This window comes from Leuresthes tenuis, unplaced genomic scaffold (genome assembly GCF_036924035.1).
Source record: "Leuresthes tenuis unplaced genomic scaffold, fLeuTen1.0.hap1 SCAF_8, whole genome shotgun sequence".
NCBI classification, from domain to species: Eukaryota; Metazoa; Chordata; class Actinopteri; order Atheriniformes; family Atherinopsidae; genus Leuresthes; species Leuresthes tenuis.
The window spans coordinates 13,649,089-13,674,501 of NW_027325362.1; the positions used below are offsets into that span (position 1 = coordinate 13,649,089).

At 40.6% G+C, this 25,413-nt stretch overlaps 2 protein-coding genes across 4 annotated transcripts; one reads left to right on the plus strand and one right to left on the minus strand.

The window, feature by feature from the left end:
• Positions 1-5,440: 5,440 nt before the first annotated feature.
• On the plus strand, positions 5,441-13,294 carry hif1an (hypoxia inducible factor 1 subunit alpha inhibitor). 2 transcript variants are annotated; one of them, XM_072390905.1, is made up of 8 exons: positions 5,441-5,858; positions 9,364-9,614; positions 10,010-10,158; positions 10,251-10,396; positions 10,536-10,642; positions 11,492-11,567; positions 11,652-11,762; positions 12,074-13,294. In XM_072390905.1, exons 1-8 carry the CDS (start codon positions 5,679-5,681, stop codon positions 12,128-12,130), a joined length of 1,077 nt encoding a protein of 358 aa, XP_072247006.1. In that variant the 5' UTR covers positions 5,441-5,678; the 3' UTR covers positions 12,131-13,294. The 2 variants fall into 2 exon arrangements, with proteins under 2 accessions (XP_072247006.1, XP_072247007.1); XM_072390906.1 differs by having other exon boundaries at positions 11,492-11,555.
• Positions 13,295-13,870: 576 nt separating this feature from the next.
• Positions 13,871-18,947, minus strand: cuedc2 (CUE domain containing 2). Of its 2 annotated transcripts, none has more exons than XM_072390907.1 (9): positions 18,845-18,947; positions 18,142-18,224; positions 17,363-17,506; positions 17,215-17,276; positions 16,971-17,104; positions 16,704-16,871; positions 16,539-16,603; positions 16,395-16,455; positions 13,871-16,307 (listed from the first exon to the last, which is right to left on the minus strand). In XM_072390907.1, exons 1-9 carry the CDS (start codon positions 18,845-18,847, stop codon positions 16,167-16,169), a joined length of 861 nt encoding a protein of 286 aa, XP_072247008.1. In that variant the 5' UTR covers positions 18,848-18,947; the 3' UTR covers positions 13,871-16,166. The 2 variants fall into 2 exon arrangements, with proteins under 2 accessions (XP_072247008.1, XP_072247009.1); XM_072390908.1 differs by having other exon boundaries at positions 18,793-18,947.
• Between the last annotated feature and the right edge of the window lie 6,466 nt (positions 18,948-25,413).

The following is a 25,413-nucleotide window of genomic DNA, read 5'->3' on the forward strand; positions in this document are numbered from 1 at the left end:
TATTGCAGTTCTTGCCAGACTCGAAAGATTATGTGTGTTCTGGACAAAAACTTTCAGACTGTCTTCCCTGACCGCTTTGTATTTTATAGATCAATGACAGGGACGATGACAGAGTCATGTGACAGAGGAGATCAGAGGGGGCGCTTTTACAACTTTGTAGAATTTTTTTCAGCATAAATGTATTTAAGATATATTTTTATATTTTCCTCAACGTTTTGAAAAGTCACTGGGTGCTGAAAGAGTTCCTCTCTGACTTCAAAACTGTCCATACCATTTATTTATTCTCTAATTCAGACAAAAACTTCACCCAAACTTTAGCAGTTTGATGAATGATCTGGCTTTTGTGCAATGCCATGAGTAACTTTTATTCTTAAGAGCCTGCACTCTTGTATCCACATGCCAGCCTTGCAGTCATCTTTGTGTAATTCAACCATCCCTGTCAAGTTTCAAATGAATTTAGCTATGATACATTTTGAGATTTATGGGCACAGTTTGCTCTCACATCATCTGGCTCACCCTGACCTTTGTTACCCTCTTGATGTATTTAATTGTACATAAAATGAAGCACTTTGTAATGTACATTGTTAATTTATTGCACAGCATTTTCTAGTTTTGCTTTATTGCTAGTTGCCTTTTCAGTTTCTTTTCTATTAAAATGTAATGAAAGAATAATAAATCCTTTAATCATGTATATCATTCAGCCTAAAGAAAGTGCTCCTCCTTCTTGAAAATACTCTTTGTGACATCAATATCTCATGGTTTGGAGCAAACACAACCTTACTTTTCACTTTGCTCCCACTGGGGTTAAGATACTCTATGGTCAACCAAAAAGAAAAGAAAGCATCCCAGCATACTCTTCCTTCCATCACGCCTTTCTCAATTACGCCTCAACAAATACCTCCCGTTCTCCCCTTCATCATGGTAATCCTCAAAGACGCTTGGAAGTTTCTTCACTGTTTAATACTAGTTTAATTAACTTTGTCCAGACAGAGCAGGGCCGTGGGGGTGGAGGGCATGAGGCAAGTTGCCCTTAAAAATCATCCCGCCTCTAATTTTGTATGCTAATCTCCTTTTTCACGCCGTGCCTCCTTAGGAGTGGGGGAAAGAAATGTTGGGAAAACTTTGGGTTGCCTGTGCAAGGCTTCCTGTGGCTGTTTTCTTTCTGGGCCCACCTATTTGGATCCTTTCACTCCTCTAGGGCCTTCCTTTGCTCGATTTAACAATGAATGCAGAGCTAATCAGCTCGCTCGGAAATGCACCACTGTCGAGGAAGGTAATCCCTTCTCCTCTCCTCTCAATGGGCTGTCGCCTTCTAAAGGACTTTGGGAAAAGGCTTTGCACAGATTCACACTGTTCGCTCAAAAGAAGTTAGTTCAAGTATTGTGCCCAAACAAGTGGGTTTTATAAACACATGCTTGCCAGGATACTCACCCCACCTGCAAGTAAGAAGTGCCAGGTCCAGGCAGACTAGCACATGGCAGCCGAAGCCGAAACCCTTCAGATGAGAAGGGACATGAAAGGATGATTAAAGCTCCCATTGAGAAGGGGGCGTTCATTTCTGCACCTTCCTCCTTTTACTCAACAAAGTGTCAAGGAAACACCTTGTTGACATCTTATTTGCCAAATAATGATCATAATCAGAACTCCTCTCTCCTCTGATGACCCCTGTGGGCTGGCCAGATTGATCTGCCTGGCAGGCAACAAAACCTGCTCACCAACAAAAGATCTGGCATACCAAGCTTTTGCCCTGCAGCTCTGTGGACTTTCAACAAATTGCTGTGTTAAATAAGAGAACAAGGCACATAAAAAAAATTAAAAAAAAACCCATCAAAACTCTAATTAGGACAAACGTTTTCAGTTAAACTAATCAAAGCCGCTTTACACGTTATGCTTGTTATGCAGCGATTTCCGTCTGGACTTTGTCTTAATGCCGAGATGCAGATGTTTGCCATTCGCTTACTCTAATTTGAAATACATAAGGAAAGCCTGCAGTCAGTTAATGTGTGGGAAAGCTGGACATGCAACGCATGACTCTATTAAAGATCAGCGGTTAGACACATCTGTAAATTTGTTCACCGTTTTAGTGAAGATCAGTTGCGCATCAGCAGCAAGGATAAAAGAGGGCATTGCTCTGGTAGCATTTAAAAGTTAATACTGTGCTTAACCTGGAGACCTAACGTCGGGTGCTGATGTTATGCAGTGTCTCACACACTGTCTGAGTTGAGTTGGATATGATTTCCACTCATATCCAAGTCTGACTTTCTCAGCAAGATTGTGCACGTGACTCTGCAGCTTTGAGTGGTGGTTTTTGTGGCTCTTTCTATCCCTCCAGTTAATGAGGGAATGTTCTTTCCATTTTAGATGACGACAGGCCCTCCTGTATTGTTTCAATCAGATTTTTCTCCTCCTTTAGCAATTCCTTTCCAAGCGGAGCGATGATGCAGACATGCAGATCAACACATCACGGGTACGAATGTGAGAAAGTTCTGGTATTAACAGGTCATTAAATAATCATGATCATGTAACTATACTAAATGGAAACCACAGGTGTTCGTGTGTTTTCTCCCTTGTCTTCTATGATCAAAGGTCTATTCACTCTTTTGCACTGTATTACTACTTTGGTTGTCTATATTTCTACTAAAATCTTCCTACAACATTTCTTTCTTATCACTCATAAGATTTTTATGTAAGTGATATTGCGTTGGAGTATAGTCTACTCCTTTCTGTGCCATAATGTATATCACATGTATATGAATTGGTTAAGACAAGTGTTACTCAGGCCTGCCCTGTATGCCCATTCAGTCCATGTTCACTTTTTTTGTCCTGCTGCTCATTTATCTTCATAGTTACCACAAAGACCACAGCTTGAGACAAACGGTTGAAGTGTAAAAACACAGAAAACATGCAGCACGTCTGTATCGCTCTCGTTTTCCTCGACTTTTCTCATCCTGTGTGTAGTTCCCTCAAACGCTCCGCCACACACTCGCAAACAAGGAGAGGGAGCTCAAGTGGACGAAACAAACTGACATGTGAAACAGCACACAACGTTGATCATGACTCAAACATACAATTTGCCCCCCAGTGGGGAGTGACACGACCTCTGACTGAGGGGTCTGAACTTCCGTCTCTCAGACCGGCCCTGCCATCTCCAATCTGTGGTAACACATGAGCGCAAGGCGACAGGGAGAGAGGTGACACTACAGAGGACCTGTGGGACTTTAAGCTGATGGTTTTGTTAACAGGTTAATTTACCAGTTTGAATCTCTGATCTGGAAACAAGAGAGATAAAACATGCAGGTTTTGCTACACAGTTCTGCAAGTTATCCATCACAGTATGCTGTCAGATTTTGAGTTTTGTCTTGAAGTAGAAAGAAGTTCCTTGCGTTGACATGGAATTTCTTTGGCTCTATAACAGAGCATATGAGTGAAATAAAATAAAGAGAAACAGATAGGCGGCCGATAGCTCTCAGGTAGTAAGTGATAATGCAAACAATTAAAGTCGGGAAAACTACTTAAAATGCTTCAGAGAATCCTTCACTAATAGGATTTATGGCTTAGGGGTTTTAGACCTACAACACCTAGAGGGGCGAGGGTCAGCATGAATGTGAGAGAAAGCCAACACAGATGAGTACAGATGGTTGGTACGTCAACCACGTGCTCTGATTTACAAAATGGTGAACTTTGCTGCTGCCGTTTGGTAATATTTTTGCAATAATTGCAATAATCAACTCATTTTTGGTGTCCTTCCACTCTTCATGAAACATTTGACTGCAACAGCGGCTCCTGAAAAGGGACTTTGCTTTTCCAGCTGTCAAACTCTTAGGAAAAGCAATACGAGCTTCTTGTGACTCACCAGGTGTTCAACCTCCTGGTTGCGCGTTGCTACAAAGAATGAGAGGGGGGTGGGGGTGGGGTGGCATCAGTCGGATCAGCTCAGCTCAGGTCAGCTCCCTGATCTGCAAAGGAAACTCCGGGCATGGGAGCCCACCAGGAGGCCTAAACTAGTCCCTGCCATGGAAATGTGCTGATGAATCCTGATAACATACAAAACCTCCCAAACAAAAATGCTGCTGGATTCTTGAACTGAAATTATGCTATTTCCAGCTTTAGAATGCTGTCTCTTAAAAGGTCAAAACTGCAAACTGCCAATGATCAAAGTGATTGATAAGATGTATTCCATCTACATCAAACTGTCTGTGAATTATAGGCCAATGCTCCATCAGCTGATCAGTCCACCGAGCAAGGTACAGCGCACACTGCTTTCTGCTGTCTCATAATGAATCATTGCCTACTAATCAATACAGTAATACTGGGGCAGTGATGACCATAGTTAAATATTGGTTCAAGATTTCAGCTGTTTGCTCAGCCTTCCATCACCTTTAACATCTTGACAATCTTAAAGATAGAAAACAAATATTGCATTAAAATGTCAGTTTTATTGATGCCAAATTTGTAAATAATAAAATTTATAAAGGTAATACCATAAAAATGTGCTTTTGTGCAAACAATAAAAACAGTTAGAATGTAAAATGACTAATGTCCTGGACACATAACTGAGGAGCCATATTGCACAGGAACAAGAAAGAAATTATGAGGTCCATTGTCTCATCCCAGAAATCTAACCCAGAAAGAGACACAAAACAAATAAATGATACACAAAAGACATGTATATAAAGAGAACGTAAAGTGATCTCAGCGATGTAAAATGGCAACAAAGAGATGCAAATAAGTCCAAATGTGAAAAATATGAGCACAAAGTGAAAATAAAGAAATAGAAAATGCACATAAAATGGCCACAGAGATATAGGAAATGAGTGGGATGACACAAAAAAAATGGTCCAAATGACACAAACAAAACAATCATAATCAAACCTAAAGTGACCACAAATGTACACAAAAATCCAAATAAGAGACAAAAAATGACAAAAGTGGGCTAAGGATGATCACTCACAATAACACCTAAATGGCTCAAATGAGCATAAAGATACAAAATGGGACAAAAAAAGACAGACAAGCTTAGTATTTTTTATTCCCTGATCTAGATAGCAGAAAAACTGTGACACTAAAAAAGTGATTAGATATTACTTGTATAATATTCAAGGCAAAACTAATTTTCACAGGATGTGAGTGAAATTTAAGTTTACAGCAACTCAAGCATTATAACCAACCTGTGACCCATTTACCATTCATAAATAGTGCAAAACACCTGATAAACTGTTTGTGTTGCCGAAGCTAATTCAAGTGTTTAGTCGTTTATCTTCCTTACAGTGGCGTGTATTTCGCAGATGGAAAAACAAGTGCAACAGCTCTCTCTAGCGGTAAAGAAAAAACGTTACAACAGAAGCACTTAGTGACTCCCAACACTAGGTGTCGCTGTGGTATACTCTGGGCAAAAATGGGCTTCCCTGAGTCCTGCAGCTCGCGTCGTTTGTTTTCTGCCTGTCAACACGGCGTGTAAACACCTCTACACGGAACAGTGCAGCGGTGAAACATTGCTGGCGACTGGGAAGCGCAACTTTCTTTTGAGCACTGAATAAGTGTGAATGAAAAGGGTTGCACGATCGTTCCCTTGTCGACTGTGAAGCTTTAGCGAGGCACAGAGAGAAGAAAGGCCAGTTGCTGGTAGATTATTTGTGAGGAGAACGGAGGCAGCAGCTAATCGGCACTCGTTGACGACCATGGCAGCGGCGACCGTCGTGGAGGCTGATCCGGCGACGAGCGAAGGGGACGCCGCTTTCTCTGGCGTCCAGAGCAGGGGCTGGGATGACTCGCAGCTCCGACAATACCCTTTCCCAACCAAACCCATTCCCAGGCTGTCCCACACGGACCCCAGGGCAGAGATGCTCATAAATAACGAGGTAAAAGCTGCGAAATTAGCTTGCTGAAAGTTCAAACAGACGGTGTTTACCTTGTCAGTTCAGAGAAGACGGAGCTTTTCACTGAAAGAGATCTGCACCATAAACCTTATTTAACCAGGCTCAGTAAATGTCAGTGTAATCATAGTGAATATGAACGTTTGCTCTTGTAAGCAGCATCTCGGGGAATTTAATTCAGAAATATAGCCTTAAAGAAAATCACATCTACAAAGTGACATTTACTTGTGCAGAGCCTGGTAGATTGAGTCCAGTTTTTTTTAATGTCACCTAAAAAAGTTACAGTGAAAACACACTATCCTAATGTCAAAGTGTGTAAACAAAGCAGGAAGCAGCAGCATATCTCAAAGTGGTTTTCCCCGTTTTCCCTGAAGCCAGCTGTAGGGTAATGTTTAACTAATGTTGGTTCCATCTGTATCTCATAAAAAAAAAAAAGAAGCAGAAAACCTTAATTTTCTCTGTGAGACAAGCTTACTTTAATCTCTTGTTTTCATTTGATGCCTGGAGCTGGAGCCCATGCCAGAAGGCTCGTGCACATGTGAAACCCAGTCAGCATGTAGCGTCCGCTCAAATCTCCGCACGTTGCAAATCACACCCACGACCGTGAGTCTCACAAGACGTGACTTTGTGCTGTGGAGCATCTCACGAGGACCCAGAGGAGCACCGCCGTGCAGTTTTAGTTCAGATGCAACAACGAGGGCCGCCACTTTTTGAGAATTGTGCTCCACCGCCATGTCTTCATGAGATCTGGTTGGGTGAAATGTTTTGTGTGTGACCTCACAGACAGACTGAGGGACGGATGGATAGCTCATCATATACCACTCACACACAGGCACTGGATAGTGTAGTGGTAAGATTGCCACCTTTCATGTGGATGAGATGGATTCAGATCCCCTACATGAAAGGGACTATCTCCAGTAGGATCCTCAGGCAAGACCCCCATTACCCTGACTGCCTACCAGTGTAAGTCCCTTTGGATAAAAGGATCTGCTAAATGCATAATCACTCCTGTCATGTGGTATTTTGCAGTTGTTTTCTTTTGATTGCATTTCCCAGAAGGCAGGGCGTATTGCTCGCTCGTTCGTGAATCACTTGTCTAACACAAATACAAGCTTAAGACATTTTCCAACATGGTAAATTAGTTTCAGCGTTGGGCACGTAGTCATCACACTGGACGCGGGAATAGAAAGATATCACACTCCTCAAAGTGGGCCAGCTTCCCTTTCTGCACTCTCTGCTCTGGAGGAGCAACAACAACCTTGTGAAATGAACTCTGCGTTTTGACGACCTTCCAAAAAGTCATGCGAAACCAGCCCGTTTACTGGGTTGAGCGTAGTTTTTTTGCAACAGCGGAGTAAAACGCAGGCTGACCCTCTGCAGCAGGCATTTCCACTGTGAAAAGTGGAGTTTTGGATGTCCTCATGTTTGAGGATCCGTGTCCAAGAAGAAGGAATGAGGCTGAGGAATGTGTTGCCAAAGCAGGTTAGGAGGGCAGAAAGTCGACTCGGAGCTTTCAGAATTAAAAATAGCTTCTATGGAAGATTGTTAGTCGTGATGCGATGCACAGAAATTAAAAGACAAAACGCATTCACTCTTTTTTCCATTTCAGGAGACACCGTTTGCACTCATTTATCATTCAAAGCACAATAAAAGTGAACGTTATCAGTTTAATTGGTGTCTTATTTTCACAGCTGTCGTATCAAACTCTCGTGCTACTTTAGATTCAAGCAACAAATAAAATAATGTGCGAATACATAAATCCCACTTATGGTAATGTTATGAGTAGCAGGGCTCACATTGGCACCACATCATGAGCTATTCACAGAACTGTGGCAGAGGAACGACACTGATACGTTTAATCGTCCCTAATGTCGCCATGTCAAATTTTTTGAAGCTGCCTTGACTGTTTTTACGGTATCAGGGGCTCCAGCTTAATTTGAACTCGTCACCTCTGCAGAATCCAGTGATCTTCCTCCTGTGAAAGTGAAACTGAGAGCCGGTGAAGTCAGCGCGAGGCAGGCGGGCAGCGGGAGCGCGCCCAGCGGGCTACGTTCAGTTCGTCACGTAGGCCTCGGAGCTCCGAGCGTGTGCTGCAGCGCTCACGCGGTGGTGCGCGTGCGTGTGCCGGAGTTGATGTGCCGGCCTTTATATTTACCGCTCAGGTTTTATGACAAAACTCGAGCTGATAAAGGTGCGACAAAATGTTTGCTTACTAATTTTAAAGGGACAGTTTAAAGGCCACTTTTGGGCCTTTCTGATGTGGTTTTACTATTGTCCTGGTCGGGTAAAATCCCCATGACACAGTTAACTGACCACAAAATGCACGGCAGTTGTCTTTATTATTGATTTAGTCCACTGGAATACAGAAGAGACAAAAAGAGAGTAAATGTAATCTGATTTGAATACAAATCAAACATTGAAATCATTATAAATACTCAAAACTCAAGAGTTCCACAATTAAAACAAATTAAAAGCAAACACAATTAGCATATTTATGAAAATGAACAAATAAATAGAAATCCAATTTTTCATAGATTAGTTACATCAAAATAAAAGCATATCAACACTAACATCGGATAAATGGTTTACTTTCATTATGTTATAACACATTTTGTATTTAGACTGAATGAAACCACCTTACAAAACAGGATGGCATGTTTTCTCTCGAGTTGTCATCAAATGTGATAATGACAGTGGAACTAATCTGATTTTCACTCCTGATTATGTAGTTTGGACTACACGTGACGCAGTAGCACCCAAACTCCATCCACAATGACAGCAGCAGAGATTCAACGTGAGCACATGTGGAGGTTTAAACCGTTGCATGTACATGTGATACTGATATCAAGGAAAACAACCCACCCACCGTTTTAAATGTGTTGTAAATAAAACACTGATTTCAGCAGCACACTGTTCACATCATCTCCTGCCTCCAGTGCTCTCTGCTCAGGCTACATTACAGACTATTTGCAGTTGTGGAATCCGTCCTCTGTTGTATGGTACTTCTGTGACACTAAGTTTTCAGTCATTCTTCATTGTTTCTCTGTGAAATCAATAATTGTGTTGTAACTGAGTCCTTACTAGAGACAGAAACCTCTATACATTTGCTTTCTATAGTATGACACATGAATCCTGTATTTTGGCCTGAAGTCTCCCACAAAGAGGGGAATGATATCGGAGAAGTCTGGCTAGTTGGCGAAGGGCTCCTGGGTTAGGTTTCAGTTTTACTTGGTTTGGATTGATCTGAGATGTTGCTGTTCTAGTGCGACCAGGTTGTTTTCTAAGGTTGGACAGTGCACCTTTTACACATAATAGTGAGGTTTTTTGCAACTATGAATTATAATTAATAACGAGGAACATGTATTTTTATAACTATGGAGATATAATCCCCAGACAAATCTTTTTCTATCATACAAGTGTGCAGGCCACTTACATGATGGTACCCCTTAGTCTTTGTTGTTCTGCTGACATCTTCTCCATCTGTTGCCAGGAACCGGTGGTTTTGACAGACACAAACCTGGTATATCCAGCTCTCAAATGGGACATCCCGTACCTCCTGGAGAACATTGGAAATGGCGACTTCTCCGTTTACATTTCAGAAAACCACAAATTCCTCTACTTCGATGAGAAGAAAATGTCCCACTTTGAGAACTTTGTCCCCAAGTCTCGACGAATGGAAACGAAATTCTCGGAATTTGTGGATCAAATGCGTAAAACGGAGGAAATGGGAGGCGAAGAGAGGTAAGATGCAAAGAATGTGACATAAGCTACAGCTTTAGAGGTCAAACAGCCACATGCTACAGGCGTGTTTGACGGTTCAGGATGGTTTCTCTCATGAAATACAGCACAGTACAAGCAGGTGGAGCACCTGCCTCGGCAGTTATAAAGGATAATCAGGGGGAGAAGCTTATTTTGTGTCCTCACACACACACAGATCACAGTGAGACCTCACTTGTTGACTTGTCAACACTCACGGTAGCTGTTATTTCTTTGGATTTACACTGTTCATTTCCTTCAGTATCAGAATCTGCTCACGGTTGGTAAAATTCCCCCGCGAGCATTAGCTTTGATGTCTAAATGTGCCAAAATGACGCGGTTCGAGCCTCACGCATGACTCTTCTCTCACGCATTTCAAGAGTTTATCTGCAGCAGACGCTGAATGACACGGTCGGTAAGAAGATTGTCGTCGATTTTCTTGGGTTCAACTGGAATTGGATCAACAAGCAGCAAGCCAAGAGAAACTGGGGACAGCTGACCTCCAACCTGCTGCTCGTGGGCATGGAGGGTGAGGTTCTCAAAGAAAGGTTTCAGCTCAACTCTCGCATGGTTTTGCTTGCATTGATTCGCACGTTGTTTTCTATTAATACTCTCTCTCAGGCAATGTGACACCGGCACATTACGACGAGCAGCAGAACTTCTTTGCACAGATAAAAGGCCATAAGAGATGCATCCTCTTCCCTCCAGACCAGTTCGAGTGTCTTTATCCGTACCCCGTCCATCACCCCTGTGACAGACAGAGCCAAGTAATGATCTCAGCTTCATTCATGCACAGGAATATTATGATGTTTAGATGAGCTTTTATTTCTTTTTCTTTAGTATCTAATGACAGATTAACTGCACGTTCATGTTTTTGCTCTGCCTGTGTTTGTTTTTCATTTCTAGGTTGATTTTGATAACCCCGACTATATGAAGTTTCCGAATTTTAAAAATGTGGTCGGCTATGAAGCTGTCGTTGGGCCCGGAGACGTCCTGTACATCCCAATGTATTGGTGAGAGGAACCTCTGTATGGCCTTTCTATAGAGTCCACGTTACATTGTTTACTTGGAAAATCAGGTTTATCGCTCAGACGCTGAGTTCTTCAAAGCCTCGCCACCATTTCTGCTTACATTCTCTTTGTATTTCAAGGGAATATTTATGAACGTTACCACTTAATAGGCTGATAAAGAGTAGTCCATCATCTTGTTTTCTGTACATCCCTGAGTCTCTCAGCATTACATGACAAATTTGGTTCCATAAGTGACTGTAATGCAGCAGCAGCAGCACATTTGATCGTTAATCTCAGGTATTTGAGTGGAACTGTTTCTCAGATGAGAAGCTGCGATGCAGCACAGAGATCTTCTAGAGTTATTGGGGCCTCGTAACGTGTCGTTTTGCCATAAACAGAACGCAGCCGTGTAGGTAGAAAGATGTGGTCAGACAGAGCGAGCAGAGGCCTCAGCTGCCGCTCAGACACTTTGGAACGGCGTTTTCCGTCGTTCTTTTGGCTCAGACGACGCAGGAACGCTGTGTTGCTGTAGGAAAAACAACCGAGGTGAAAAGTTTTGACTGAGCTGAAACTCTACAGAGCAATAAGTTTATGTTTCTGCATCTGTGGTGTGAAAGGCTGAGAAGCTGGTGTCTTGCAGAGCGTTTCACTCAAGTGGATCCAGTAAAAAAACCAAAACCGCGATAAATAAGTAAACATTACTTCTCTGCTCATCAGCCTTTTTCTTCCCACCTTTTAATTTCACACAACTCAAGACAACCCCTTAATCCCATTCCTGGTTTTAATATGTAGTTTAACCCTTTAACAGCCAGTTTTATGAATTTAGCCGCTCATATTTTCTTCTTTCTTAAGGTGGCATCACATTGAATCACTATTAAACGGCGGAGTGACAATCACTGTGAACTTCTGGTACAAGGTATGTCCCAAGGTATGAGTCGCTGCGGCCCTCTTTAGAGCATTTTCATCGTCTTTCCCTCTAAATTTCTTCACGACCTGTGTTCCTCGCGTTCAGGGAGCTCCCACACCTAAGAGGATAGAGTACCCACTGCGCGCTCATCAGAAGGTTGCCATCATGAGGAATATTGAGAAGATGCTGGGAGAAGCACTTGGAGATCCACATGAGGTAAAAGCACTCAATTTGACAGTTTTTTTTCCCCCCATTATCAGTGTACGGTTTTTGCACATGAATGTCTCACAGCCTGTTTCTGGAGCGTTGAATTGGATCTACATTTAGGTCATCTGTTGCATGAAATCCCGAGGGCATGCTGACCCTCCCAGCAACCCAGTTACTGTGAATATTTATGGCTTACTTGATATAGTACAAAGGAAAGATATGTGCTGTCTAGGACAGTGAGTAAACCAATGTAATATGCCGGACTTTATGAAGTAGCTCAACTTAAAAACACAAAAAAAACCCTCTTCTGTTCTCTGCAGGTCGGAGCTTTACTGAAAACAATGATCAAGGGGAGATATGACCATGATTTCAGTTAGAGCTCCATCCCTCGAACCTGACAAATAGACTGCTTCGGAAACTGTTTGCATGTGAAAGTGACATTGCCGTATGTGTAATGTGCATTCTGTCATTGGAGCTACCGTCGCTGCATGGCAACAGGCAGCCATACTGCAACCGTTCTGCTTCAGTCTCCCGAGTGCCATCGTCGTTAGAAATACAACAATTGGAAGAAGAATCACCAGACTAATTGATGGGATTTCAACCTACTTGAAGTTTGCTTTCGTCTTTGGAAAGAAGAGCCGAAGATGTATTTATGTCAATCAGTGTTCTCTCGACAGCTGAACAATTTCAGCCATTGGTCTAAATATGTCAGTTGTTTGAGATCGGTACCATGGGGTTTGCCTCAATGTTTTGACCACTAATGGACGAGTCGATGGGTATTATTATAGTGTAAATACAGAAGGAGCCAGTCTCCTTTACACAAAGAATAACAGAGTTGTGACTATTTGAGATGATCATATTATATTCTCCATCTTTCTCACAAACACGGCTTTACAACAGTGTTTTTTTGTAATATTTATCTCTAATATCTCCTTGCATACTGATGAGATTGTCTTAGGCAGCGATCAGCTTGATTAATTTGGTTTAAAGACATTAAAACCATCCAAGTAGAGTCATTTAAAAACAGCGATGAGATATGATTAAACTGCAAGGATGTGAAAAAGGGGGGCTTTTAGACAGCTGAGAGAATATTTGTCATTTTCTTTTCTTGTTTGTTTGGTTTGTATTTCAAGGGCTTCATTGGATGTGCTGTTAAGCGTACCTGTAGCAGGTGTGAGAGTGTAGGAGATCAATTCTGGCGGACGATTCTCGTTTTAAACACAGGCTTCTTTAAGAATCTAAAGACTAGTTACAGAGTTTTGTAAAAACAGAGTTGTTCCCAGCGGGAATAGAGCGGGTTTAGGGGTGTGAAGCGTGGTTTACGTAAGAACTGCAATGACGATGGATTTGTTCATATGCAGTTGGCTGATTTAACTAGCAGGACCACCAGCTACAGCGTAGCTCTGCGGCAGCCATTGCAGCGCAACGTGATGCGCCGTCTTTAGCTGGGTGAACGTACAGAGATGTACACGCTTCACTCCGGAATGCACTTACTTGTACTCTCACAGCTCTTTTACACGTGTATTACACACACACACACACACACACAAAAAGGGGGATGATTTTATACATTGTGCTGTATGTGCCAAAACATTCAAGCCAGTAGATGGTAATCTTCGTATGCAGAAACATTTGACTCTGACATTCGTTTTAACTGCTAAAAATGTGCACATGTACTTCTTTCTGATTGCACAATAATCAAACAAAGTGCTAATCCAAGTGTAAAAAGAGTTTTTCTGATGGTTTCATATCATTTGTCTCTTGGTAAATCGTTTACTGTATGTGCCTTGTCTAACGTTGGCATTGCAATAAGACAAGAGGTTGATTTTTAATTTTTTTTTAATGGTGGACATATTTACTTTCAAAAGCATTAAATGGCTTTAAAAGGTTGGACTGACAGCGGTTCACAGAGATAAGACAGCTTTGTGTTGATGAATGTCTGTTTTTATTTGGTTTGAACACGTAGTGTCCTTGTCCCTCTGATTAAAGTTTGTTCGCAACGTTCTACCTTACAGAGTTGAGTCATTAATAATTGGTTTGAAATGAAACGTTCTCAGTGAATTCTTTAAAGTTCGATCTGTATGTAACGTGTGTAAATAAGTACAATAGATATGATGGTCTACAAAAATCAGTATTTACTATAAATTGTGCGTTAGCAGTTTCTCAAAGCCAGCTGCAAACAGATACAGGAAGTCCGTTCTGTGTTGTACAGTCACACCATTTAGTAATTGGAGATAATATCGCTGCTGATGGACATCAGCAGCACACTCAACTGTGTTACACTACAGGCAGGAAAATAAAAACAACTTATTACCTACTCCGAGTAGATCCAAAAGGGCAACACAAACAGCAAATCTTAGGAAAGGAAAATTCAACCAAACAATCCGAATACACAGCTGACAAGAATCCACTCATATTTAAGTTCCGTAACAAGTAGTCGCAAGCAAAGCAAGATTTCACAAAAACAAACGAGAGGAGCAAGAACCGCTGCCGTTGAATGTAAACACACCCTGAAAGCACACAATCTTATGCATTCACAAAGATGATCCAATTTCCAAATATGTCGTGATGCTGGAAAATGTGTTTGGTTTACTTAAGATTTACTGATCAAATAAAGCTCTTTCTAACAGTATGCAGTCTTTTGAATTTTGGTGGACGGAGAAAGCTGCAGCATCGCTGGCTTTTCCTTTATGTGGCTTGTTTTTTTTTTCTTTGCACGGCAGACTTAACTACATCAGTAAAGTGTTTTCACTGACAGATTTTTAGAAGTCTTCCTAAACCCATGCGGGGATTTCTGTTATCTTTGGACCGAAGAGAAGTTTCGGTGCAATGTGTTGTTTTCCCGAGCTGGGAAATTGTTTTTGAATCTGCTCTGTATGTATGAATTGGACTAACTTTGCATTTAATTAACTGGATTTGATTGGATTACGATTACAATGAATTGAACTCCAATTGGCTTGAAGTGGACTGTATTATTGAAGTGCCTTGAGATGACATTCGTTGTAATTTGGCGCTATATAAATAAAACTGAACTGAATTGAATCGTGTGCGTTTTGGCCCAACACCTAGAAAATCATGAGCATTCATTGCTGGTATTCCCTCGCAAACAGATGCTCAGGATGTCTTAATATTATATATAATAAATCATGAAATCCCCCAAACTTCAGCCAGTTCTGAGATGCTCCACAGATGCACATCTCCAGTTGTTGTGCCAACATTTTGTGCTGAAGACACATTCAAAATGATCAAATCATTTCTTAATAAATTTCAGTTTCAACATTGGCCCCCCCCCCCCCCTCCCTCCATTGCTATTTACAATTTAATATCAGGTTCAAGTGATCAGCAAATAATCCCACCCTCTTCTTAAATGTACAGTTCAGGTGGGATCCACTTTTTCTGGAAACACGGTTGTACATGATTGGACACTTTGCAAATCTAGACTTCTATATCAAAAATAAAGGTAATGGACTATAAAATGAAGCAGGTTTCACTGACAGTTAGTTTGTAACCCCTTTTTAGAAAAAAAAAAAACCCAAAACATTTGCTGTGCGCCAAAATTGGTAAAAAAGAAAAGATGATAACTTCTTAACTGTATGCGAAAAATAAGAATACCTTTAGTTTGGCAAAGGCAAAGCTGAATTAGTGACAAATAGTGTAAATGTTCTCTTAGTCTCTCACCTTTCAAAGGTTATGTGAAAATCTGACCTAATAACTACTACCACACCTTTATTTTACTTAAAGAGAGGATCAGGAACACGACCAAAGGCTATGTCTTCGAAGACTATGGCATTTTGGAGCACAGCAAATCATATGGAAACCCAAGGTTTGAACAAACATTTGCACAGCACTGCAATCCCATAAGATGCTAAACAGATCGCGGTGACATTTGTACATTTTAAAAAGAGAAAAGAAGTCGACCTATAACGTCCAGAAGAAACTCTACAGCACCACTAGAACTTATTCAGACATGAATTTGAATTCAATCACAACTTGATGTCTTAATTATGAATCTATATCTTTCGAAATCCAAGAAAATCCATCTAAAAGTGGAGCAAAAAAAAGGGGGGTGTGGTGGGGCGGAGGGAGGTTGTCAGTGCAACATCAGACCTGCTGAGGCGGCCAAAAATAAATCAGTTAGGCTGTTACACACACGTGAACACAGGCTACAACACCGAAAATCACACAAAAGTTCAAAAAGCTCCTCAAGTTGAGAGTACTACGACGACTTCTAATTGAATGTTTAAACCAAGGCATACAATGGTAACGTCGTTTTGAAGTAAGTCACTAACACTCTTAAAATGTTTAACATTATCTGGGGAGATACACAATAAATTCAGCCTAACTGAATCCAATAAATAAAAAATATTGTAAACAACATTGTCATTAGCTGCTCATACAGTGATGCGCTCGTCATCAATGGAACCTGTACTTCCTCGCCGGCTTCAGATTGACGTAAGTCTTGTCCTCGGTCTCATTTTTCTTCACGAGCTGATATCGCTCTCCTTTGGTGGTTACTACCTGGTTGCCGTGGTAACGGACCAGCTTCTTAGGAGGCTGCCAAGAAAAAAAAAAACCACGGTAACATAACGCACCCTTTTTTTCTTGAAGGAAACGTGCGACGTGCTCAGTAGCTGGACTTACGTCTTTCGGGGCGACGGGCCGGTGTGTTTTATTATCTTCCTCACTGTCCACGAGCATGTACCTGTGGAGATGGAACATGGCCGTTTACATGAAAGTTAGGACCGTTTCTGCTGAACGAGAACGACACAAGGCGTCTTTACTCACTTCTCGAGGATGCTCTCTTTAAGTTTCTGGTCTGCAACTGAGGAAATACTCTTCCCATGGTTTACCTGAGGCAGCGGGATAGTCGGTTAGTCCGTTAACTTACACAAGGTGGGCAGCTGCTGAGGTGAAACCCAATAGCAATGTTTCTGAGTGTAACAGACTCACATTAAGAGGAGTCGGGCTGAGCTGGACATCGCCTTCGATGATAAGACGCACTGCTTCCTCCATGTCTCCTTTTGCAATAGACAGGGCACTGCGAGCCTCTGACAAACTACACTTTGGAAACACTTCCAGCAGGTGCTGCTCCTGGGACTCCCACTCAGACATTGGCAGCTAAACAAATAAATGGTTATGGTTTCCAGTTGGGATAAATATAGGCCACACAAGGGGAGATGCATCAAGAGAAGTTAAATAATGGGCTGAAATCATCACCTTGGCAGTGGCGCCCTCTGTCTGCGTTTTAAGGCACTGCGGTTTGCTTTCTGCTGGAGGCTGACTGGTAAGAGCGGTGAGTTTCAAAGAAACCTCCTCTGTCCTTGCCTTAGGCTCGCCATTTTCCTCATTAGCTAAAAAGCAACCAACAAATTAAGATCTGGGCTGTCGATCATTTATCTAAAAAGTGTACTGAAACCCTGCTACAGTACAATATGCAAAAGAAATGAGAGCATAGTACTACCTGAAGTCCGCGCAGTGGCGAGCTTTGAAGCCAGACTGAACATCATTTCACAAACTTTGACACTAAAAAAATGAAGAAGAACTTAGTAGAACAGCTGTCTGATCTTGATTATTAGTAACCAGAACAGAAAGAAAGGGTGACGGTTTACCTGTCTATTTGGATAAACCCAGGTATATAAGCTTCCAACATTTCTGCAAAGACCTCCACGTCAAAGTTCTCCTCGACACTCTGCTGGGAGCCGAGGTCCTCCAGGACTCCAGTGATGTAGGACAGGAGAACATCATCCAGTGTGCTGCATTGAATGGTTGAGGGGAAAAAAAAAAGTTAAATGGGTCATTCCATAAGGACCAATCTTACCTCCCGGCTGAGCCGTGAGCCCTTTTCACGCAATCCGTTTAATCAAGATCCAAACATGCATAAGACTCTCCTCGGAACAGACTGTGTGAGAAAGGCCACCCTACTCCAGATGATCATTTTTTGCAATGCTTTCTAAACTTCACTGGGAGCTCAGTTTTTCACAGGAGAGGGTTAAGACTCGTACTATAACGTCTACATCTCAACTATTTCGATTCTGCACAGCACCTTGAACTTTACCACCTTCTTTTACTAATTCATTGGAAGTAGCAATTTCTTTGAAAACTGGCTGCATCGTTAGACATTCATTCAGTGGCTGCTTAGGTTTTCTATCTCTGTGACATCCACACACACTTGAAATGTGATCGCACAAAAGTTACGGCTTTCACCTATATGACCATTTTAAATACAGTGAGAAATAAATTACTTTAAACTTTCTTGGGTGTTTTGTTTTCAGAAGAAGGCCCATAACATAAACTTCTTAAGGATTAGGTATGTTGGACTGGAATGACCCCCAGCAGAAGAACAGACGGTATTTTAGTGAGAATGCAGAACAGCTGCGGAGGGGCTTACCTGAGATCCGCATCAGGAATGTAAGTCTGGATAAATTCGTGCAGCGCACTGTGGATGATTTTGTGGAGGTCCATTGCGTTCTCCTGTTTTCCCAGAGAGAAAAGACACAGTCACAGCACTGACTTTGATGCACACCGGATCATTAAGACAGTGGAAATGGGCGGCAGCGACAGCAAACTTTAAATAACCAAACCCAGCAGCTGTGATTCATGTACCAAGTAAGGTAAGATCAGACTGAAATAGAGATGTTACAAAAGCACCTCTTACGAAAGCTTGTTTTTGAAAGCTTGGGATTTCCCCATTTTAAAAATAACGTGAAAGAAGCTTCGCAATAACATGACCGAACAGTATTTAAACAATACCCTCGTTTGTTATGAAGAAGCGACCCATCCTGTGTAGGCTTTGCTGCTCAGCATTAGCACCGCAAAGAGCTAACGCTTGTTCACTAGCATCGTGGCTAGGCTATCGCAAGCTAAACCAGAAACGGCCACCAACCCTATCAAAGATAAGTGTTTTTGTTTCATGCACTGTCACGTTATCGGTGTCCTTTCCTCAAGGGGGTCAACCTCAATCTGAATATCACGTAAGGAATATTACGGCGAACAGGCGCCGTTAGCTAACACTAACAACTGAGCAAAGGATAACGGTTACCTGGGTTACTGTTGCCTCGGTTATTTATTTACTTTACTGCATTAAAGCTCACCATGACAGAGATTATGGATGCATGAAGCTTAAAGTTTCCCCCAATTGTTATGGTGAGGAGGATGAGCTGTGCAGGGGTTATACAGGATGATGGCGTTTGTTAGCCCGCACGATTCAAAACGTTCTTACGTCATTTCCTCCAAATGTAAACAGTCCTGGGCTCAAAGAGTTAAGAGGTCTTGATTTCACTGATGCCATGCATTAATGCCTGAAGAAGACAAAATGACTCAAAATTTACACAAAAACACTGTTTAAACTGTGTTTGTAACACAGTAAGAATTTTCTTTACACATAGGAGAGCATTGATTCACCTTCTTGTCACATGAATATGAATGATTTCACTCTCCCACCTCACCCTTCCTTTTCATAAGGACACTTGAAAGTGCAGAATGGCTAAATACAGGAACTGATATCAACCTATTTCCAGGGGCCCACCTTAAACAGGAAATGTTATCCACTCTGGTAAAGTGAAATGGAGGTTTTCCAAAAGGCTGCTTTGTAAAAAATGTGCTGTTGGCTCAGCTTTGTTGTGTCTTGCCTAATGTAATTTTATCTGGCATCTCTTTCTTGAAACGTAGTTTTGTTTTTTTACACGTTGGACAGCTAAAAAAGAGATAAGAAATGAAGATGAGACCCAAAGCGACATAGATGAGACATAAAAACTGCCACAGAGAAATACAAAAATGTTCCGCATGAGACAGAGATTAGAAGAGACTCATGGGGTGGCCACAAAGAGGTTAAAAGTGACCTAAATGGAAGGGGAAAAAACACCTGCATTAAGCACAAACACCCACAAAAAGGTGGGGGAAAAAAGAACAAGATGATACAAAATAATTTAGAAGAAAATGAAAATTTCCCATTTGTGACACAACAATAACTAGAACGAAACACAAAACAACCAAACCCGGATAAACAAACACAATAGATGTATGAAACCGGGTGTGGGTGGACAAACTTAGGCCACAATATGTGATACACAAAAACCCAAAATGGACCAAAACAGGAAAAAAAAAGAGAAATAAAATAATCCACCAAAACAAACCCCAAACAACAGTTGTAAGATAATAATTTTTTTTGTCTTTAACAGATAAAATATGTCCCAATGTTATTCAAAGTAAAATCTCAAAGTACATTGATTAAAAATTCTGTTAAATGTGGAGTTTTGTATCATTTCGAAATATTTTGTAATTATTTCATATATCTCGATAATTCTTTTATTCCCCCACTGTGGACTTTTTGTGTTTCTGTAGGCTTGGTTGTTTTGCATCTGTTATACTTCTTTTGTTTTAATATTTAAAATTTTTTTTTCACATAAATATTTTTTTTTGGGGTCATTTTTAATTTTACGTTGTCTCATGTTTGTCACATTGCTTCTAATTTTGGTCATTTTGGTCTGTCTTTGAGTTAGACTTTCTTCTTTTTATTTTTATTTAAGTTCGTGTAACATTTCGTCTTTGTGGTTTTGTGTGTACCTCTGGTCTTTCAAAACTGTACTTGGTATTATTTGATATAAAGTTTCATCTGCAAACAATTTTTTTTTAAGTAACACACTTTGTCTCGTTTGAAGTACTCTGCAATCCATCTTTGCTCTCTGATTCAGTGTTTTAACACAGGTTTCACTTACCTTCGATTGGTAAGAAGTCTGCCTTCACTTGGACATTATCTTATATCTTTTGCCAGATCCATGCATAGTTGATGACCGAGGTGTTATCTGAGGCAGCATCAGTGATGCCATCAGAAGCTGCTCTCAGTTACGTCTGCTAGTGTTGGTATTATAGCAGATATGTACCTGTAAATCATTAATGCCCAGTTGATTGTTTCCTCGGTAGCATAGTGGTGTCCCTTGCTGACTGTAGTATTTCATTGGGAAATATGGTACACGCTCATGACAAAACAAGCAAGAACAGTTCTCAACTTGGCTGAACTCTGTTTCAACTCTGAGCTCATGGCTAGACTGGTGGGGCTGAGGTAACAAGCCAGACTACAGAAGTGGACAGCACCTTTGTTTTTCTCCCTCTGAGAACAACCTGTAAGCCATATGACCAGATGCTTAAATTATTATGATCACTGAAAATCGTGCAGACATATGTTTCATGAAACTTTTTTGCACAGATCTTAACTCTGGTGTCATGTTACGTTCCAGTTAGTCATAGATTGCCAGATCTCTAAAAAACAAGTTGTACATTATCATGCTTTTCATATCTTCTTATTCAGTGTTAATTTGTGAACAATAACTCATGCTGACACATCCATTGTATTAAAGGTAGAGCCAGCTGTTTTTTTTTCTCCCATTTTTAAAGAAAATAAATACCTCAACACTAGATGGCAGCATTGAGTTATTTGACGGTAAGCGCTCATCGGCTGTTCTAAGAGACGGTAAACTTTTGAGGCCTTTGTGATGAAAAACCCGACAGCAAACACGTCTTATATCTGATCCAAAGCAAGCTGGGATGTCTGGAGGCTCCCACTGGGAGGCACATTTTAGTTCTGTAACAAAAATAAATGTGAAACGTACAGAGAAGCCTCAGCCATGTGCCTAAATGTAGAGTGTTGTAATTGGTAGAAAATAAGTGGAACAGCTAATGTAGTTGAAGGCCGTTAGGTTTAATTTTTTACTATTGTTCTGTCTCAGAACAAGAACTTCCCTGATTTAGTTTTCTGAGCCAGGACCTTTTGTATTTGTGCATGCAATGACTAAACACTTGGTTTGTGAGCTCATGCTGTGATGCGAGTGGACATGCATGCACTGGATGCACTTGATTGTTTCCTGCTGTTGTTGCATGCTTCCATCAAACAGCACGACAAGAAACAACTCTTTAACAGCACAGAACAAGAAATATTGTCAACAAACCACAAGGACTGTCTGGCACTTTTGGTCTAAAACTAAAGACATGAGTGAAAAAGTTGAAATGATGCAAGAAAACTGTGTCTTTATGATTGTTATGTACAAGTGTGTCAGAAAGATAACAGACAATTAAATTTTACTGTATGTTTTGCCAAATAAATGTTTTGAAAATTTATCTTGGACGGCTTCAGTTTGTCTGAAAGACACACAAAGAGAAATTAACTTAGAAGTTACTGCTTTTCTTTTGCTGTGAGATGCAAGAATGTGTAAAGAAAAGGGCTTCTCTATTCAAACACATAAGAAATGTTTGGAAAAAAACTCATGTTAGACGTTAATTAAAGTGGAAGACAAACTTTGATATGTGCTAATGGTATGTTTATACTTTTCGCTTCCTACACGCCAGGGGACAATCAAGCATGTCATGCAACAATGTCAAGGCAGGCCACATAATGTGGATATTGTACTGGTGGCACAGATTTCCATTTTCACAGACAATGGGGATTGGGAGTTGGCTTAGGCGGTGTCTGAGAGAGAGAGAGAAAAAAAAAACGTTTTACAGTTCTCATCAGACTCACCAAAACATTGAATGATTTACTGCCAAATTAATTATCCTTTATCCAGGTTTAGACAATAATACTCAGAGCTGTCTGTCGGAACAGTATTCTCCATTAGCGTTGGATTTGTGGTTCAGCCAGAGTGACTTCATATTTAGATTTGATTGTATTTTCTCAGTGAATGAGTGGCATTGCATCCACAATAGAAAGGCACGCAATCATTTTGATATTTTCAGATGAATCACCTGTGCAGCAGTGAGATGGGATCAGCACATTCAGTGGTCAGAGGATCTGTTAGAAATCTTTTACACTTAACCTATCTGTTTCAAACCGTTACAAAAGGTGCATTTACAGAGTGAATTCAAGCAAAGTCGAGTTTAATTAATTTAAACTTTTACAACATAAAACCTCCTTCTTGTCTTTAATCAAATCTGACTCACTGATAATTTCCACTCTCTCTCTGCTTGGTTCTGGAGCTCATGGTATTGAAAGCAAGGTGTTTAGATTTTTTTATTTTACAGATGTACAGTATTAAGTACACTTTTAAATTGAAGTTGATTTCAAATAGCTTAGCTGTTACTTTTTTTTTTTTTTATCAAAATGCTTCTGGTTATTGACTTGAAAAGAGTTGGAGCATGAGATTAATTGGCTTGTAGTTGGAGGGCAAAGATGACCCGATCCAGATCCGGGCCACCTATGTGGGCTAGCCTGCCCTCCCGTCTGCCTTCTATCCTGTCCCCAGGAAACAGTCACCAGGCAGCTCACTGGCACTTATTCCATCGTCCTTCAACTTCCCCGACCAACCTAAAGATCGACGCAAGAGAGCGGATTTTTATATTTGTCTCTAAATTATTCCTGTTTAAAAGAGATATTTGACACATCTTCCGAAATGTTTATACAGTAGATAGACCCTGTGAAGGTAAATGACACAAGTCAAGTTTTGTTGAGCTTCAACAGATGGGGAGGATAAGCAGAGTGATTCAGGTTCATCTCAGTAAATGGATTGGCCTCCCTTGTCTTGGTCTGTGTGTCTCTGTTGAGCAGTCGATAGGTTAACCTGCCCCTGGCATCCATCTTGTGTGGCCCCCCCCTGAATTACCATTGATCTGAGGGAAATAAAGAGCACACGTGTTATTATATACAGCCAAGAAAAACACCCTCTCACAGTGATGGAGTGAACAGGCCAAATGTATGAAATATTGCCCCTCCGACGTATTCTGTCTTCCTGTCAATAGTGCAGCCTTTGCCCACGACCTGGATCAATAGGGACTTATCTTCTCATGATAAACCATAACAATGTTGTCTGTTGTCTTTTTCTGATATTGAAGCTCTAATTCTACCTCTCCACCTTTTTATGCTGATATGTTTATTTGGACGTGGCGGCTCCTCGTTTTCCGTGTTTTTCTTGTTTTTCCCCCCTGAAAGAAATTAAATCGACGTGGGCCTGCTAGTCTGAGACATGGCAGTTACAAATTTACATGTTGGTTTTCTGGACGTTTCTCTGAAGCTTTTGGGGGTCTCTCATGTGTGAGACTGCTCAGTGGAGAGAAGACACCCCTCTGTAAAAACATCTGTTGTGGAAATGGCTGTCAGACTCCCTTTTGTGGGCTCCGTCTCTTCTTTGCACAGAGATTGTCATTTGTTTTGATCATTTATGTGGGTGAAAGAATAGTAATAAAAAATCTGGAGAATGCAACCATGCAGTTGAGCTATCTACAGAAGATTGTGTTGTGTTTATTTGATTTTTATTTTTTTGATGGAAAGCCACATTTTTCTCTGTTTTAGTGGCACTGGGTCCTGCACATTGAGGCATGACATGTAATATGTTTTTCAATGTAAAAGTAAACTATAATGTGCTGTGAATGATGTGACAAAATAAAGTTTTAAGAAGAATTGTAATTAACCATTTCAGTAAGCATACACTCTCTTTGCTTTAGTGCTACTGACAAGCTGCTTAAAGATGATAACAGTAAAAAAACAAAAAAACTCTTCAATTATTCATGATGATTGTTATCATCTATGGAAGAAAAATCACTGGAGAAGAGAAATTGGCATTGTCTCATATTGTTCCCAAAGATTTAATTGTGAAAATGTAATTCTTTCTCTGTTCTGAATGGTTTATTTAAGCGAATGGCATTGTACCAAGATTTAAACTAAGTTTTTTGCAAACAAATCCAAAACAGTGAAATAGTAAAAACGGTTCCTGCCTTGGTCCTTAAAAAATTCACTGTCAACATTAAGCTTTGTGTTATGACTTTCTTTTCAGGATGGCCCAGGGTGTCGCGATGCCGCTGCCTTCCACCTAAACAGGAAGTGTGTGGAGAGCACCTGTCTCGTTTGCCGCAAGGCACATCGTCTCTCTGTGCTCCACAGGTCAGGTGCCATTTATCTCAGTCAAACTGCTCCTTCAAATATGCTTTTTCCCCCTGACGTTTAAAAGTAATGCCCACTCAAATAGAACTAAATAAATTCCAAAGTTATACATATTTTTTTTTTTTATCAAAATCAATGTTTAGTCAAGTGAAATTAAACTTAAATTGTTTTTTAAAATCTTTCATCTTTTTAAAAAAACTATATTTCTGGTGTTTTAGGGACCTCCTATAACTACAAAATCATGTGTATTACGACAGCTGACTAATGCGACCTCAGTGAAAATATAAGCTCTTAACTTTGGCATTATCTTATAACATAACCGAAAATAAAAGCTGTCCTAAAGTACTTCTTTTCTGAGTCCCAAAAGTGTAACAGTTGTGCTCTACTAGTAGTGGGTCTGAGTGTTGCTGTAATGTTCAGTTTTGATTTCATGCATTTTTATTTTATTCTATGAGACTTTTATTCAATCGGACCATTTCTTGAGATCAAAGTTTCCTTTGCTAAGAAACTTCACATTAAAAACAATAAAACATACTGTGTGCATGACACACAGTCAAAACATCTATAACACGTCATGCCTTCTTTACCACTTTTTATGGTGACCTAAAATTCTTTAAAGGGTATAAATAAGTGAAAAATAAGTGAACAGAACAAACACAAACTTTTTGTAAAAGACATCACAAAAAAAGCAAAATTTATATCAAACCATAATGAAAAAATATTGCAAAGATTGCATATGTGCACACTCATAAATGAAAGTTTCACATGTGAGATGACTGGATAAATATATGATTTACC

Bases quoted from the DNA above. Each gene is read 5' to 3' on its own strand.
- hif1an (XM_072390905.1), top strand. From the start codon at position 5,679: ATGGCAGCGGCGACCGTCGTGGAGGCTGATCCGGCGACGAGCGAAGGG. The intron at 5,859-9,363 runs GTAAAAGCTGCG...ATCTGTTGCCAG, and splicing joins AGATGCTCATAAATAACGAG to GAACCGGTGGTTTTGACAGA. The intron at 10,159-10,250 runs GTGAGGTTCTCA...ACTCTCTCTCAG, and splicing joins GCTGCTCGTGGGCATGGAGG to GCAATGTGACACCGGCACAT.
- cuedc2 (XM_072390907.1), bottom strand. The intron at 17,277-17,362 runs GTAAACCGTCAC...TCATTTTTTTAG, and splicing joins GGGTTTATCCAAATAGACAG to TGTCAAAGTTTGTGAAATGA. The intron at 16,872-16,970 runs GTGATGATTTCA...TTATTTGTTTAG, and splicing joins CAGAGGGCGCCACTGCCAAG to CTGCCAATGTCTGAGTGGGA.